The sequence below is a fragment of the Ictidomys tridecemlineatus genome, chromosome 2 (assembly GCF_052094955.1).
Source record: "Ictidomys tridecemlineatus isolate mIctTri1 chromosome 2, mIctTri1.hap1, whole genome shotgun sequence".
Classification (NCBI taxonomy): domain Eukaryota; kingdom Metazoa; phylum Chordata; class Mammalia; order Rodentia; family Sciuridae; genus Ictidomys; species Ictidomys tridecemlineatus.
In genome coordinates this window covers 137,399,133-137,414,971 of record NC_135478.1, presented here as the reverse complement: position 1 = coordinate 137,414,971, position 15,839 = coordinate 137,399,133, and the positions used below count along the sequence as shown (strand labels likewise).

General features: G+C 34.2%; 1 protein-coding gene across 2 annotated transcripts in view; it reads right to left on the bottom strand.

The window, feature by feature from the left end:
• Positions 1–15,839, bottom strand: part of Vps41 (VPS41 subunit of HOPS complex) — a 157,379-nt gene that overhangs the window by 82,608 nt on the left and 58,932 nt on the right. For both annotated transcript variants that reach the window (XM_005319206.5, XM_013355978.4), the window contains exons 5-6: positions 8,995–9,069; positions 456–518 (exon numbers count right to left, since the gene is read on the bottom strand). In XM_005319206.5, coding sequence (XP_005319263.1) covers positions 456–518; positions 8,995–9,069 — 138 coding nt within the window. The remainder of the gene's footprint in view (positions 1–455; positions 519–8,994; positions 9,070–15,839) is intronic.

Genomic DNA, 15,839 nt, shown 5'->3' with positions numbered 1-15,839 from the left:
CAGTTAGTCTGTATACTTCTCTGGACAAATCAGTCTTTTATGCATCACCTAAACTAGACTCTTCCTGAAAACAATGTGAACTTTCTAACACCTCCGTTTCTATTTTGTTATTCTTCCACATGGAAAGCCAGCTTTTCTATCTGCCCCTGTCCATTTATTAAAGCCCAGTCAAATATTGCTCCATCTATGAAGCCATCACTTAAAAGAATTGAAAATAATGACTTTTTATCTTTGAACTGTAGTGCTATTTTACCTAAGTTTTTAAGCACAGATTGGGTATCTGTGTCAGTGGGTGTCCATGTATGTGCATGCATGTCAGTATAACCACCAAAATAAAAACTCCCTGAAGATAGACACATAACAGTCTTCTAATGTATATCCTGCTCTCGTTTCACAGCATCCAAATGGTATCAGCGTATCATGATCAGAAAACCTCAGAAAGATTAAAAACTTACTTTAATAGGACAGTCAAAAGTCTCATGAAATTCTTCTCCAGAATATAATCCAAATACTTGAACCTAAAAATTAAATAGATCATGTTAATTCAACATGACAATAGAAAAGACTGCTGAGTCAGTGAAAATACATACTATTCAATTATAATAGCAACTAAAAATAACAAAAGTAGAACATTTAATAATTCTAATACCCTACCATCACTATTAAATTCTCAGGGTAAACAATTCCATAAGGGTGAGAGTACTCTATTGCTATTAAGCTTTCATAAGCATCCTATGGACAAAATTCCCTTCACTCATTACAAATTTATTAAATGGATGCCAACCTTCAAAAATGAAGTAGATATAAAAAGGTTACTAATATTCTTTTATGAACTTCCCATAAGTTATCCTAAAGGAAGTATTATTTTATCCCTTAAAGGAAAAGGGAGCATGTGCATATGTGTGTGTGTACATATATACATATATATATCATATACATATACAGGTATATATCAGCCACGTAGATCAATGTGGTAAAAGGTTAGGTGAACTGCACTTCATTTTCAATCTTATGCTAAATCTAGAGTACATAAATGAAATATTTAAGTTCCCACTTATCAGTGCCTACCTTAAAGTTGTTTCAGACTACTTTGTTCATATTTTTATGATTTTTATGAGTCCTTTAATTAGACCATAGCAACAAAAAATGAAAAGGAAATCTGAGGTATAATATATACACTGTAAAGGATACAAAAAATTAATTTACAGCTTGACACATTTTTTTTTTATGACATCAATCTAACCTGCCAACCATCAGGCCAATCAAGAAACAGAACCCATGAAAACCCTCTGTGCCCTTTCCTGACTAATACTACCTGCAAATTAACCACTATCCTAGAATACATCACCATGGATAAGTCATGCTGGTGTTTGAATTTTATATAAGTGAATTATGAATTACTCCACTGGCTTCTTCATTTAAATTTTCCCCATGGGATTGATCCATATTGTTACATATAGTAATAGTTGGTTCACTGTCATTGATGTATGGTATTTAAATGTATGGCTATAATTCATGTATCCCTTCCACTAATGACCACTCGGGACGTTCCCAGATTGGGGCTATTATGAATAATACGCTGAAGAACACTCATTACAAATACTTTGGTACACTTTTATGCACATCTATAAAGGGTGTATAACTTGGGATGGAAATGCTACATCATAGGTTGCAAACACATTCACATAATAGACAGCCAAACCACTTCATAAACTGATTTTAATCAATTTATGTACTTGCCAATAGAGGATGATAATTTCAGGAGATCTTAAAGACCTGGAACTAAGTAATAGTATTAGGGCCAATAGGAACTATTTCCCAATACTTGAGACATGTTCGTTCTTCTAGTCTCCAGGGTAATGTTGTTATTTTTTTCTTTAAATTTTGGAGGAATTCATCGGTGAAGTCCTTTGTGTCTAATGGCTTTGCTTCAAACAAGGTCTGAATGCTTGTGCCGTCCCGAATTTCTTATGCTGAAATCTAACCCTCAAGGTGATAGTGTTAAGAGGTATTACTTTCAGGAGGGCTGTGCCCTCATGGGTGAGTTATTAGTTCCTTTATAAAAGGAATCAAGGGTATTAGCTAGACCCTTATTCCTTCTGCCTTCTACCATGTAACAATAGAATATTCATCCTTCTGCTATGAAAACAAAGTGACAAGGTGCCACGTTGGAGGCAGAGAAAGCAGCCCTCATAACACTGAATCAGTACCTTTATATTAGACTTACCAGCCTCCAGATCTGTGAGGAATAAGTTTTTGTCATTTAAAAATAACCCAGTCTAAGCTATGCTGTTACAGTAGCACAAACATGCTAAATAAGAGTTCTCTATGAGGTTTTTAATAACAAATTTAATTTTTATATAGATATAAGACTATCCAAGCTTTCAATTTCTTCTTGTTTTAATTTTAAGTAAATTGCAAGGGGTTCATTCTTTCAAGTCACAAGCAAAAAAATTCACTCATATTATATGATTTTTTGAGAAAGCTTCATGCATTAACAGATAAAATCTTCAAGATGTTCCACTCATTTTGCGACTACTGCTTTCATATATTTGTGCAGGTATGTTATTTGAGTTCCAGTAATAGCATATGATACAATGTAACCCAGAGGGAATTTGATTTACCTTGAAGTTGTCTCTTTTTGCCATGTCAAGAATACATTCTAAGAGAAAACCTCAGGGTAAATATGTATTCTTGACATGGCAAACACAGATATGCCTACTACCACTTTATGTCTCATTGTTCAGAGTGTATAAAGTCATTGTTTTTATATAAATGTACAAGTACAGGATACACTGAATTTGTTACAAAATAGTGGTTAAGAAGTAAGAAAAGGGAAGATTTGCATTCAGGGTTTGACTTTACCATGGGAAATTTAACTTGACAGATCCCCAAAACTCTAACAAAACTGGGTAAGAAGGTCTTGTATCACCTGAATCTTAGTGAAGGGAATCAACAAGTGGCCCCCTTCGAGAAGTGTCCTCAGTATGAACTACTACTGAAGTTGTAAGATGAATTTCCCTTCTAACAATTGATTCCTTCTCAGCACAATAATGTCACAACACAGTCTTATGTCAAGCCTTATACTCCTACCACCTTACATCCCTAAATGTTTTAAATATGCTTTATTTCCATGGTTTTCAAACCTGATTAAACATGTAAAATCCATGGATACAAATGGCTGGATCCCACCATAGCAAATCAAACTTTTAAAGTGATTTTTTTCTCATTATTTATTTATTTTTTAGTTGTAGTTGGATACAATACCTTTATTTTACTTATGTATTTTTATGTGGTACTGAGGACTGAACCCTGGGCCTCTCACATGCTTGGAGAACGCTCTACCAATGAGCCATAACCCCAGCTCTAAAGTTATATTTTTAAAGGCTCATAATGGACACTACATTGCTATGGTTGGAGATCTTGTTCTATCTCATTTGATCCTCACAACCACACTGCCAGGGATAAGATCAAACACCAATGTGCTTGTTTAACAGATGATTCTTCAGTAAATTAAATGACTTGCCTAAGGTTATAACAATCATAAGCATAGGAGTTGGGACCAGAACCCAAGTACTCTAAAGCCCATTCTTCTACATGATATCTTTATATTATATTTATATCTTAATAAGATAGCTTAAAATTTGCAAATAAAGATAATTTTTCACACACCGTATTAGAAGAACAGAAGAGAACAAAAACAACAAAAACCAACATTCAAAAGCCTTAAATAGAGAGTGTGAATGTCAGAATTTGAATTAAGGCAACTCAAAGAAGTTGAAAATAAATTAAGACTACTCATTCAAATGGATAAACTTCCTTTTGCCTATAGATGTGTAAAGATATTTTCAAGAATAAGGAATTTCCATTGTGCAGAAAAATATGAGATGTAAACAAATGATGCATAGGCCTACTGAAGAAAACTGACACATCAGTACAAAAGCAGATAAATACTAGGCTTGTGGATCCAATGGTATCATGAATTCCTAGGGATAAATGTCCTTTTAAAAATTATGAATCCATATTGAAGATACAAATATGTATGGATATAGAGAGAGAGAAGAGGAGAAAAGAACAAAGCCAAAGACATTCTTAGAAAACAGGAATTATTATTCATCACTATTCTTGAGAACTAGCCAGAAGCAAAAATGCCACCACTGGAGGAGTAACTACACAGGATAGTTTCTAATACTATGCTTAACTGAATAACATTTACCTCCATTGCTCTCATAAGGAAACACTGCAACTTCACAAGACAAATTTCATTTAAAAAGTCAGTGTCAGTATTATGGTGATTTATAAAAGTGTCAGTGTTGTGGTTCACTTCACTAACGTAATATCCCAAACTAACTGGTCACAAATTAGACTACTAAAGTTAACATAGTCCAAAATGATTCAGTCATTTCCTTTCTGTCTCTTTCTTTATTTATTTGGCCATTTTGTTGGCAAAAATCAAACTTTTCTGTGAAGGGAATCTCTTCATTGATAGCCCAGACAGTTTTGGCTTCCAGGAGATCTCAGCTAAGAATCAGAAAATTAAAGGTTACAACATAGAGGACCCTTTTGATAATGGTATCCCCTAGAGCAGCCCAATCAACTTGCAACAAAAATACCTAATGAAGAAAAAACATTAATAACAAATGGCTTTATAGCAAATCTCCAGCAAAATCTTAGAAGAATTCTTATGAACTACAGAGAGAGCCACATAAGTACCACAGGGGGTATGTAATATGTTTTACTGCCTTAATAAATAAAACCTAACACTAATGGAACAGGAAGGAATATGTATAGTCTTTCTCTACTTTAGCATGGAATTCTATATATTTGTCAACTAAAAAACCATGCCATACCCCACTGGACATAAAGGAACTATGACCAAAATGGCCAGAACATCATACAACCCCCCTGGTTCATATTTCCTCCTAACAACCTCTCTCAAACCCCAGCTTCCAAATAAAAATAGGTCAAGAATGAGAACAGGGGTGCCCATGCAAGCTTTCATTACATCTTGAGCAGTAGTGAACATGACCCTCGCAGGAGAGATTGCTGGTTTTCATACAGTCCGCCCAGGTAGAAAATCAGGGAGCAAGGAGTGATAACAGGGGAGCCTTCCACTTCCCCAGGGAGGGCTGCCTTCACTGAATTACTCCAGTCAAAGGAAATCAGGCTCATTTGAAGACCTCTGTTGTCAATCTAAGAAGGTGATTCTCTAACACCCAAAATAAATCAGGCAGGGCCAAGAAAAAGTCAGGCACTAAATCTGTTGCTAACATGGAATCAGGAAGAGCTCTTCTCCCTGTTATGAAATAGATAAAACAAAAGAAACAAAAAATACACAATCTATTTAAAAAACTGTAGAACACCACTCCAAAGACTCAGAGAAAAATTATGCTTTTAAAGATGATGTAATGGTAACCACTAGCCAAAGAAAAATTAGAAAACTATTTGGAAACCCCAACAGAAAAATAGGGTGATGATAATGATAACTTCAGTGATAACTAACAATTACTCTTTCTTCTGTACCAGTAATATCCAAGTAATTTACAGATATGAACTCATTTAGTCGTCCTAATTATCATAAAGTAGGTATTGTGATTATCCCTATTTATAGGGGAGGAAAGAGACCGAGGCACAAAGAGATATAAATCACTTATCTGATGTCATACAACTAAAAAGAGACCACATTATTCCATTCCTAACCAATAGGCAGTACTGTCCAATACTCGAAGGCATATAAGAAGTCATAATTGTTGTTGTTTTTTAAATTACATATCAGGTTGATACGAAAATAGAGCCAGGAGAGAGATTCCAGGAAAATTAAAAATGCAAAATAGAATAAAAATCTATTCCACAAAGCAATAAGGAACAAAATTGACACTGGAAGAAAAGCAAAACAGCAAAGTAATAAGTAGAAAATCTGTCTCTGACTACAGAGAAATCAAAGGATAAAACCAATGAGAGAGCAAAGTGTGAATTTAACTTATTATGTAATATGACCACTTCTTACAATCTGTGTGTTTTCCAAAAAAAAAAAAGGGGGGGGGGGTTAACAGTACTTATCCATTCTACCTTTTGCATGGAAAAATGTAAGTACCATAATAGAAGAGGGAAACAGGCTAGGCTACAAAGAGGAAATAAATGGCCAAAAAAAAAAAGGTGATTTGTAATTGAGTGGCACCTCATGACATTTCCATGAAGGTCTCCTTTTGCACCCCCTGTCCAGCTGAAGCAATGGAGGAACTGGGAAGCCAAGCAATGCACACACCTCAGGGCAGCAGAGTAGGAATACCAGCCCAAAAAGCTGAACACAGCTTTGCACTTGGCCTCTAAGCAATACTGCCTCCAGCCTTGTATTATTGAATTTCTTTGAAGAAATGAAAACAAATGGAACTGAAGTAATAATCAAAATTATAACTGAGGTAAACTTTCCTGAAATGAAAATAATACTTTAGTATATATGGATCAAAAGGATTTACTAAGTTCCAGACAAAATTAATGAAAAGAGACCAAAACTAGACATAAAGTGCCAAAATGAATTATAGGACCATTTATTATTGCTGTTTCTTCTTATTGTTATTATTAGACAAGCCTATTATTATTATTATTATTATTATTATTATTATTATTATTATTATTATTCAAGCTCCAAGGCCTACAACATGTCAGAAAAATTAGAGTAACATCTCCAAAATTTGGAAAGAAAAGATTTTGACCCAGAATTTTATAATACTAAAGGAAACATACGCAAGAGATGAGAAACCCTGTATGTCTTCATCCTGAAAGTAAACCTATAATAATATGCCAGTAAAATGAAACTGAATATATATGTAGACACATACACATAAGATAAATGTATTTGTGTATTTCAAAATTTAGAATACAACTACAGAGAAGTCATGGGGAAAAAGAACAGAAATGAGTCCCTGTGAGCAAACAGGGTAAATTTTAACCAACTCTTAGAAATATGACTTCAAAAATAAATGCAAATATCAAAGGTTATCTTCGAAATAAAGATAAATAACTATTTATCTTAACACACTCAAAAAGCAAAGATCGCAACAGCCATTTAAAGATGCATTAGGGCATCTGGACTAATGACTCAGCAGTAGAGTGCCTGCCTAGCATGTGCAAGGCCCTGGGTTTGATCCTCAGCATCACATAAAAATAAATAAATAAAATAAAGGTATTATGTCCAACTACAACAATAAAATATTTTAAACAAAAGATGCATTGAGACTGGATAGCTGGGATTTATCTTTGTAAACATCCTTGGCTTTAATCATCATTACTTACATTAGTGTATCATTCTGTATTAGTTTCTCAATTTTCACAACACTCATTAACCTATGATAATGAGTGGCTAAAATAAACATGTGCACTCTGAAGATTCACTTTTTGTTCTATTAATGCTAATAAAATGTGAGAAAACCATTTTTTAAAATACATCATGGGTCGATATGAAAATATGGCAGTCATAAACTTTACTAAAATAGGCAAACAAAGGTGTTTGTTAACAAGGGTACCATGAGATATCTTGGGGTCATGTCACTATGCACCAGATGAAGTAGTTAAAATATTTCATTTTCACAGTAATTCTTCAACATTTCTGAAAATTCCTAAAATATCTTAGCAAAAACTCTACATGCAATTAAAACCTTAAATATTCTCTTTCATCAAATTAAACTGGTTATCAATCTGGAATAAATTTTTTGCATTTAAGAAAACAACATGAAAATTAACTTTCTTTGCAAATACATGAACATAAAAGTGTTTCAATAGTGTGGATGATTTTTCTCAATTTCTGCACAAACAAACTCTTTCCTCCTCTCCTCTGACAACTACGTTCATCTCAGAATTTCACAAAGTACTGGAAAATTTGACAGTGCTTTTTGAAAAGCACTAGTGTTCCAATTACTGTTTCAAAAGATTCTTTGGGCAACATTAGACTTCAATATACAAAATGCATTCTCATATGTCAAAAGGATTTCACGTTGCTTTTTATTAATAGATTAATAAGTATAACATTGTTAATAGATACAAATGGTTATAACTCTTTTTACTGAGTATATTGTTTTTAATTTACTCATCTTAATGGCCCACTGAATTTAAAGCCCATAAAAATACAAAATTAGATTAGGAAATCTCTATTCAGTAGGGAATACGTAAAGTTCTATAATGATTCTTAATGCAGTCTCTTCTTAAACTGTTATTGTAGAAAAGTAGCTTAAATACACTGTGCATTAGAATTTTATCATTGCAAACCAACATTAGAAAAGACTTCCATCGACTTAAAAACAAAAAAGACATTGTTATAAGTGAAAAATCAATCACTGAAACCACTAAATGTCACAGCTCAACATCAGCAAGAAGCACTGATAATTGTTAGTTATACACTGCACAAATGATGTATGTTCTCGGTCAAGGAAGTAGGTGCCAGGTTTTTAGAAAACTGTACATATATTGATTTTACATTTATTTAATGTGGCCATTGTAAGACACTTTATTCTTCTGATAAACTATGATTGCTTATCAAAAGATTCTATAATTCAAGAGAAACATTCATAACTTGTGTGTGAAAATGAAAACCACCAGCCTACAGAAATCATGCCCACAAAATCCAATTTTGTGGATTTATGGCAGAAAGGCATTAAGCTACTGTCTTGCAGGAACTGCAGACTAGTCACTGAGGTGTAAGTGGCATAGAAGTAATGATTAAGGTGACACGTCACCCTGCCACAGCTGTTAATCAGCTTAATACTAGTTATATTATTGACATTCTTGTAATTACATTTCCTAAGGCACATTTGTGCAAAATATATTTTACTTTAATAATAAGCAATCGGAAGCAAGTCCAATATTCAAAAGAATAATCAGGGTTCTCTTAATGCAGGTATATAGTAAGCAGAATGCATTTCCGATCACCTGGGGTCGGATAAAATCAAAGCACTTAGTGCTGGACCAGGAACTTGGGACAGGACCCTGTCCTCACCATACCTTGCCATCCTCTGAACACACGCCCATGTGCTCTCCGCTTTCATCCAGGCTAATCTGATTTATCTTCACAGGACTCTATAAAAAACAAACAAAAAGGACACATAAAACTTCAGGAAACCATCTATCAATAATCAAATACCTTTGCTCTTTGTAAAATTTAAGTGATATAAGTTGTTTATTAGTTTAATCCATGAGTCAGAGATGTATTCTATTTTGCAAATAAATACAGTAAAATACACCTTTGTTTCACAGACATGTAATAAGTGCAGAAACCCCAACTTTTTCCATATTTTCTATTTCGTATATTTAAAGTATCAACCAAAATGTTATTTCTCACACATTGAAAGATGCTGCTGAGAGACATTCCCATGTATAGGATGAGACAGCTGGCACAGAATCCTTCACATCTGGATCCCTAAATCATGGCACAAGCAATACTCTAGTGATGCAGTCCATGAAAATGAAGCTCACTTTTTTAAAGTTCCTAGAATGTTAGAAAAGGAAAGCTCCTTAAAGACAGGTATGTGGTCCATTATGAAGCCCACAGCAAAGATCCACAACAGAGAAAAGAACAGAGACTACAACCTTGAGAGCAAGAAGTGAAGACACACACTGCAAAGGGAACACTGTTTTGGGCAGTCAACAAACTGCAAAGACAAAAACAAATGCTGCACTGGGAAAGCACCTATAAGAGCAAGGCTGACTTCTGGCCAGGGAGTCTTCCTTGGATTAATGCTTCCTCAAATTGAATATCTTCTGTCAACAGTTCCCTCATTCTGACCTTCTTTGTACCAAACAACATTTTAATATCCATTTTACTCTCTTCAAGTACAAATCCCATATAGCTCTGATTGTACTTTAAACAGCAACCTTTTATAATCTGTTTCAAATTACAATAGGTGCATGTAGACTAGACTTTTTTTGTCCTCTTCACTATAATACTATCTACATGTGACAATTTAAATTGTACGTTAAATTCTTTAAAATTTAAAAATTCAGTTACTTAGTTGTAACATGTTAACTGCTCAAAAGTCATGTGACCGGTGGCTACCATACTGGAAAACACATGGATGACAACATCTTCCTCATCATAAGAGCATTCTATTGGGCAGTGCTGTTATACCTACAAAACTGAGACCTAGTGCTGAATGCAACCAAGAAATCAAGCCTTCATCATGAGATCTTCTCCCCCACCCATCCACCACTTTTTTTTTTCTTACTGCAAGTTATAAGTAACTTTTCTTTCCTTACACATGTCAAAAGTTACGTACTTGTTCTTGAACTCCATTACTGAAAGGTTCAGGGCCTGTCCTAACATTCTCTGAATCACATTTTTTTAAAATTTATTTACTTATTCTAATTTGTTATACATGACAGCAGAAGGCATTTCAATTCATAGTACACTTATGAAGCATAATTTTTCATTTCTCTGGTTGTACATAAAGTAGAATCACACCATTCCTGTCTTCATACATGTACTTGGGGTAATGATGTCCATCTCATTCCATCATCTTTCCTATCCCCTGGTCCCTCTCTTCCCCTCTCTCCTCTTTGTCCTATCCAAAGTTCTGAATGACACATTATCTGACATTCGGCTTTAGAAGTGATCAGCTAAGGATGATGACCTTCATCTCACTAGGAAAATGAAGCTAAAAGACTTTATGTAGGTGGTCTAAAGCCAGGGTACTAAGTGGCTGAACCTTCATTACAACACACGTTTCTCCCTGGATAGAAAATTATACCATCACATTAGCAATATTACAGGGGAAAAAAACAGAACTCCATTTAAAGTATGATAATCCCTTTTCCCTCCTGTCTCTGCTAGCAACAGAAGATTTTTTAAACTTATTTCTCTACCAATGATCAATATTCATTGATTCATTTCCCTGACTACTAATATACTTAAGGTGTTTTTCTTAGTCTATTGGTCAATTGATTTGCTCTCCTCTAAAATGTTGGCTCATTATTTTTCTATTAACATGTTTCTTGTTTTATATTCACCCAGACATTATATTTGTTTTCTCCTTTTCTCCAAAGATGGTTACTGCTTTATTTATTATATTTATGCCTTAAATCCTTTTGAGATTCATTTTATTTTCTGCCAAATGGATACCCAGTTAGGTTAGCCCCAGTTATTAAATAATCTATCCTGATCTACTCCTGAAGAGAACTGTTTACCATATAATAAATATTCATAAACAGAGAAAACCTTCTCCATTTTTAAGAATGATCTCTCTGTCCATTTTTTATACCAATTCAACACTGATTTAATTAAACAGATTGCATATAGTATGTCCTGACATCTAATAAGGTAAGCTCCTGTCTCAGTTTCCACTATTTTGCTTGGCTTTATCAAATATTCATTCTTCCATATAAATTTTAAGATAAAATGACCCAAAACTGTTAAAGATAATGGTCACTATTCAACTTACTAATCCAAAAGGAGCATAGAACGTACTGATATGCCCTTCTCTTTATTTCCATGACACCACATTTGTCTGGTTTTCTTTTAAATTTCTGGCTGCTCTGTCTGTCTCTTTTGCTGGATATTCTTCCTCTCCTGATTTCCATATCTAATAGTTTTGTCTTTGTATCTCTCCTCTTTTACATCTGTACTCAATGTTGGTATTCTTTGTTACAGACAATAAAATGACTCCTAAATTTATATCTACAGACCTTATCTCTCCCTATTCCAGAACAATATATGACTGTTATTTTATAACTGTACTTGGATGCCTAATAGGCATTTCATCTAAAGTATAACCAAACCTAAGATCTTCATATTTCCTTCTGAAGGGGATCTTCCTGATGTGCTCCCCATCTCAGTTAATGACTTCTACATTTTCCAGTTCCTCAAGGCAAACGATGTGGAGTCATTTCTGTATCTCATCTTTCTTTCCCACTCTCTATCATATCTGTCAGAAATTCTATCACCTCTTCAGACAAAATTTATCAAGACTTCAACCACATTTCACTATCCCTAAGTTGCCATCCTGGTCCAAATCACTATCATTCTTGTATGGATTATCATTAAGAGTCTCCTCAATAGTTGACCTTGCCCTGCCCTAACTTTCCCAAAGTGACACTGTTAACTGGTTCAGAAGATGTTACTACTTTGTTTAAAACTCTCCAGTGGCCTCCCATCTCAAGATTAAAGCCAAACTTTCTAGTATGATCTGTAGTCACAAATGATCTGGCTCCTGCCCTCCCTCCAACTTCTGACCTATTGCTTCTTCCCCCTCCTTCTCTCTATTACAATTACGATGACCTTTTGTTGTTTCACCAGCCTTTGCATTTGTTTACCCTATGCTTGTAATGATTTCACATTTGCTCTTCAGAAAACAAAAGGAAAAATTCCCCAAAAAACTATTAACAAAACTAGTTTATCCTAGAAATAAAAAGCTGGTTTAACTGAGAGATATCAATCTGTGTGTGTATGTGTGTGTGTGTGTGTGTGTGTGTGTATTTTGTTTTGTTGGTACTGGGAATTAAACCCAGGAGCACTCTACCACTGAACTACATTCCCAGACCTTTATTTTAAAATTTTGTTTTGAAAAAGGGTCTCACTGTTGCCTAGGCTGGCTCAAACATGGGATCTTCCTGCTCAGCCTCCCAGGTCACTGGGATTACAGATGTGTGTAACCATGCTCAGTCAGTATACTTTTCTACATTAATAAAAGACAAAAATCACAGGTCCTCTCAATAAATGCAGAAAGTAGTAAACTCCCAGCATACAAGGAGAAAAATTTGTCAGTCTCATAAAGGGTATTTATCAGTGGTTAACAAATAAATTGTACTGCACTTAATAGTAGACTGTTGAGACCTTACCTTTTGTTAATGGTACTGATTCTTCTAATCCATAAACACACAGCATTCCTCTATTTACTTAGATTTTCTTCAATGTCGTTGAACAAAGTTTTCTACTTTTCCCTTTAGGTCTTACCTTGTTTGACAATTTCATTCTAAGTACAGCAATGACAGTAAGCATTCTTGCCTCCTTCCTGACATGCACAATCCAATTAACACAAATAGACAAAACAATATTACACATGTGGGGGAGCACGCACAGGGTGTAAAACAAAAAAAGAAAATCTAAAAGGTTCTTACTGTAAAAGTCAACATAGTGACTGCCTCTAGGGAAGGGAGAAAACTGTGATCCGGAAGGGCTGCCAGGTCTATTTGTGCAGAATTTGTGCATAATACTTTTCCATTTATCACTGGCCACAAAACAAAGACCAGAAAATAATGTGTAATTATAATAATCACTTCTGCTTTGAGAAGTCATTTTATTTAGTTTCATTTCCAAGGATGTCAATGTTATAATCCCCTTATCTGTAGAGGATTCAGTCTAAGACATCCAGTGGATACCAAATCCTATTTATAAACACTGGTACTGAAACAGAAGATCTGATGCCAACACAGCTACTAAGTGACTAACAGGCACGTAGCATATACAACAAAGGAATGATTCACACTCCAGGTAAGATAGCAAGAGATTTCATTACACAACTCAGAACAATGATCAATTATAAATTATTTGTTTCTAGTACATTCCATCTAATGTTTTCTTTTGGACAGCTGACCAAAGAAGAACAAAAACATGAATAACAGAGGGCTGCTATAGCTGCTTATTTACTTGTGTCATTAATAAATTCTAAGGGTTGGGAGTATAGCTCAGTTGTAGAGCACTGAGCTAGCAAGGCCTTAGTTTGATCCCTAGAACGGTGGAAAGCAGGCAAGGTGGGGTGGACATTCTAGTGTGACTGCACTGTGGTCATATAATTTTTATATTTCAAAAATTTAATGATGTCTCTTTGTTATGGTGGAGATATGAGGTATCCTCCAAAAGCTATTGTATGAGCAATGCAAGAATGTTTAGAGGTTATGACTGGGTTACAATAACCTTAACCTAATCAATCCATTAATCAATTGCCTGACAGGGATTAACTGAGTAGTAACTATGTAAGTAGGTAGGGTGTGGCTAGAGGAGGTGGATCCCTAGAGATGTGCTTTGGTGTATATATTTTATCCTTGTGGAGCAGACAGCTCTCTCTGCTTTCTGGTGCCTTGTTCCTAGTTGCTTTCCTCTGCCAAAGTCTTCTGTCATACCTAAAGCCCCAAGGAATTGAGCTGGCCTTGGATGAACTAAGACCTCTGAAACTATCAGTCCCCAAATAAACTTTTACTTCTTAAAACTGTTCCTGTCAAGTCTTTACATCATAGCAGTGAAAAAAGCTGACTAGAACATTCTTTGTAACCTAAGATATCATAGCTTTAAAATAATTCATATTCTTTACTTTTGGATAAATGTACATTTTAAAAACCATGTTATTTGCATCATTTAATGTCTCTATATATTTCTTTACTGTTTTCTTCATCTATCAGACTAATTAAAAACATTTTAAATTTAAAAACTTCTTATAGTTTTGTCCATTTCTCCTTGAATTTAAAATGAAGTTTGGTTTTTATACTAAATGCTACACAATTTGGCATATCAACGGGTTTAACTGTTATATTTTCCTTTTAACTTGTAAATAAAATCAATACAATATGCCTTCTACTGGTTAATGTTCTTTTGCTTTAAACTCTACGTTTATTCTGTTTCTATTGCCAACAGGCTTAATTTTTGTTTGGCTTTTTATGATGTATATTTCCTCACATTTTTTTGATGTAATATGTCCAATGCTGAGGCTTTTTTTTTTTTGGTAAGAATATCTGACCTATTTAACACAGCTCTAGTTACTACATTATTTCATAGATTTTAGAATTATGTTTTCCCATTTCATTTTTATTCTTTTGCTATAATACTCAAATTCTTTTCTTTTTTATAGGCAGGAATTAAATGCTATTCATTCTACTTTTATTTTATTAGTGATTACCTTTAAATTATTATAAATCACACTTGAATTATGTTTCTCACAAAATCAATACAATCACATTGACCCATTTAGAAAGTGAGGTATTCAGCAGAAGACTATGTGCTACATCTATTTCCTTCTCCATTTTGAAGTCAAAGTACAAATATCTTCTATTTCTTGGACTATTTTAAACCAACTGAAGAGAGAAGCTAGTTAATATACCAGTAAAAACTGTAATCTTAAATTGTAGGCTCTAGGCATGAATAAAGAGACAATTTTCCTACTGAGATGTCTATAACTTTTAAATTGATTCATAGAAAGTTATCATAGATTAAAAATATTTACCCTTTATCATGTAAACTGAAAAAGATTTATAATTTATTATACAACTTAAATTTTTCTTTAGAGTGGCTTTTGAAGAAATCTGAATTTTTTACTCACTAAAATCAAACCAAGTAAACACTCAACTTGCAAAAGAATATAAATTGTACGTTACAAAGAGTTGAACTCACTCATAACAAATAATGTACCAAAAACTAAAAAATAAGATACTGTACTTATGAAATCAGCAAAGAAATTTTACACATCTAGTTCAATCAAGGAAGTGCAAAAATAACACTCTAACGCTCATGATGGTGATTCAAATTTGAAAAGTTTCTGAAAGTTATTTGGCAGTATATCAAATTCTTAAAGATATACATCACATATCATAACCAAGGCAAAGTGCTTTTCTTTTATAAGATATTAAGAAATGAAAACCACCTAAATTTCTAACAGCAAGGAATCTAAGTATTAAAAAATATAATTTAAAAAAGCAGGTTGGGATTGTGGCTCAGTGGTAGAGTGCTCGCCTTGCACGTGCGAGACCCTGGATTTGATCCTCAGCACCACATAAAAATAAATAAATAAAGGGCTGGGGATGTGGCTCAAGCGGTAGCGTGCTCGCCTGGAATGCGTGCGGCCCGGGTTCGATCCTCCAGCACCACA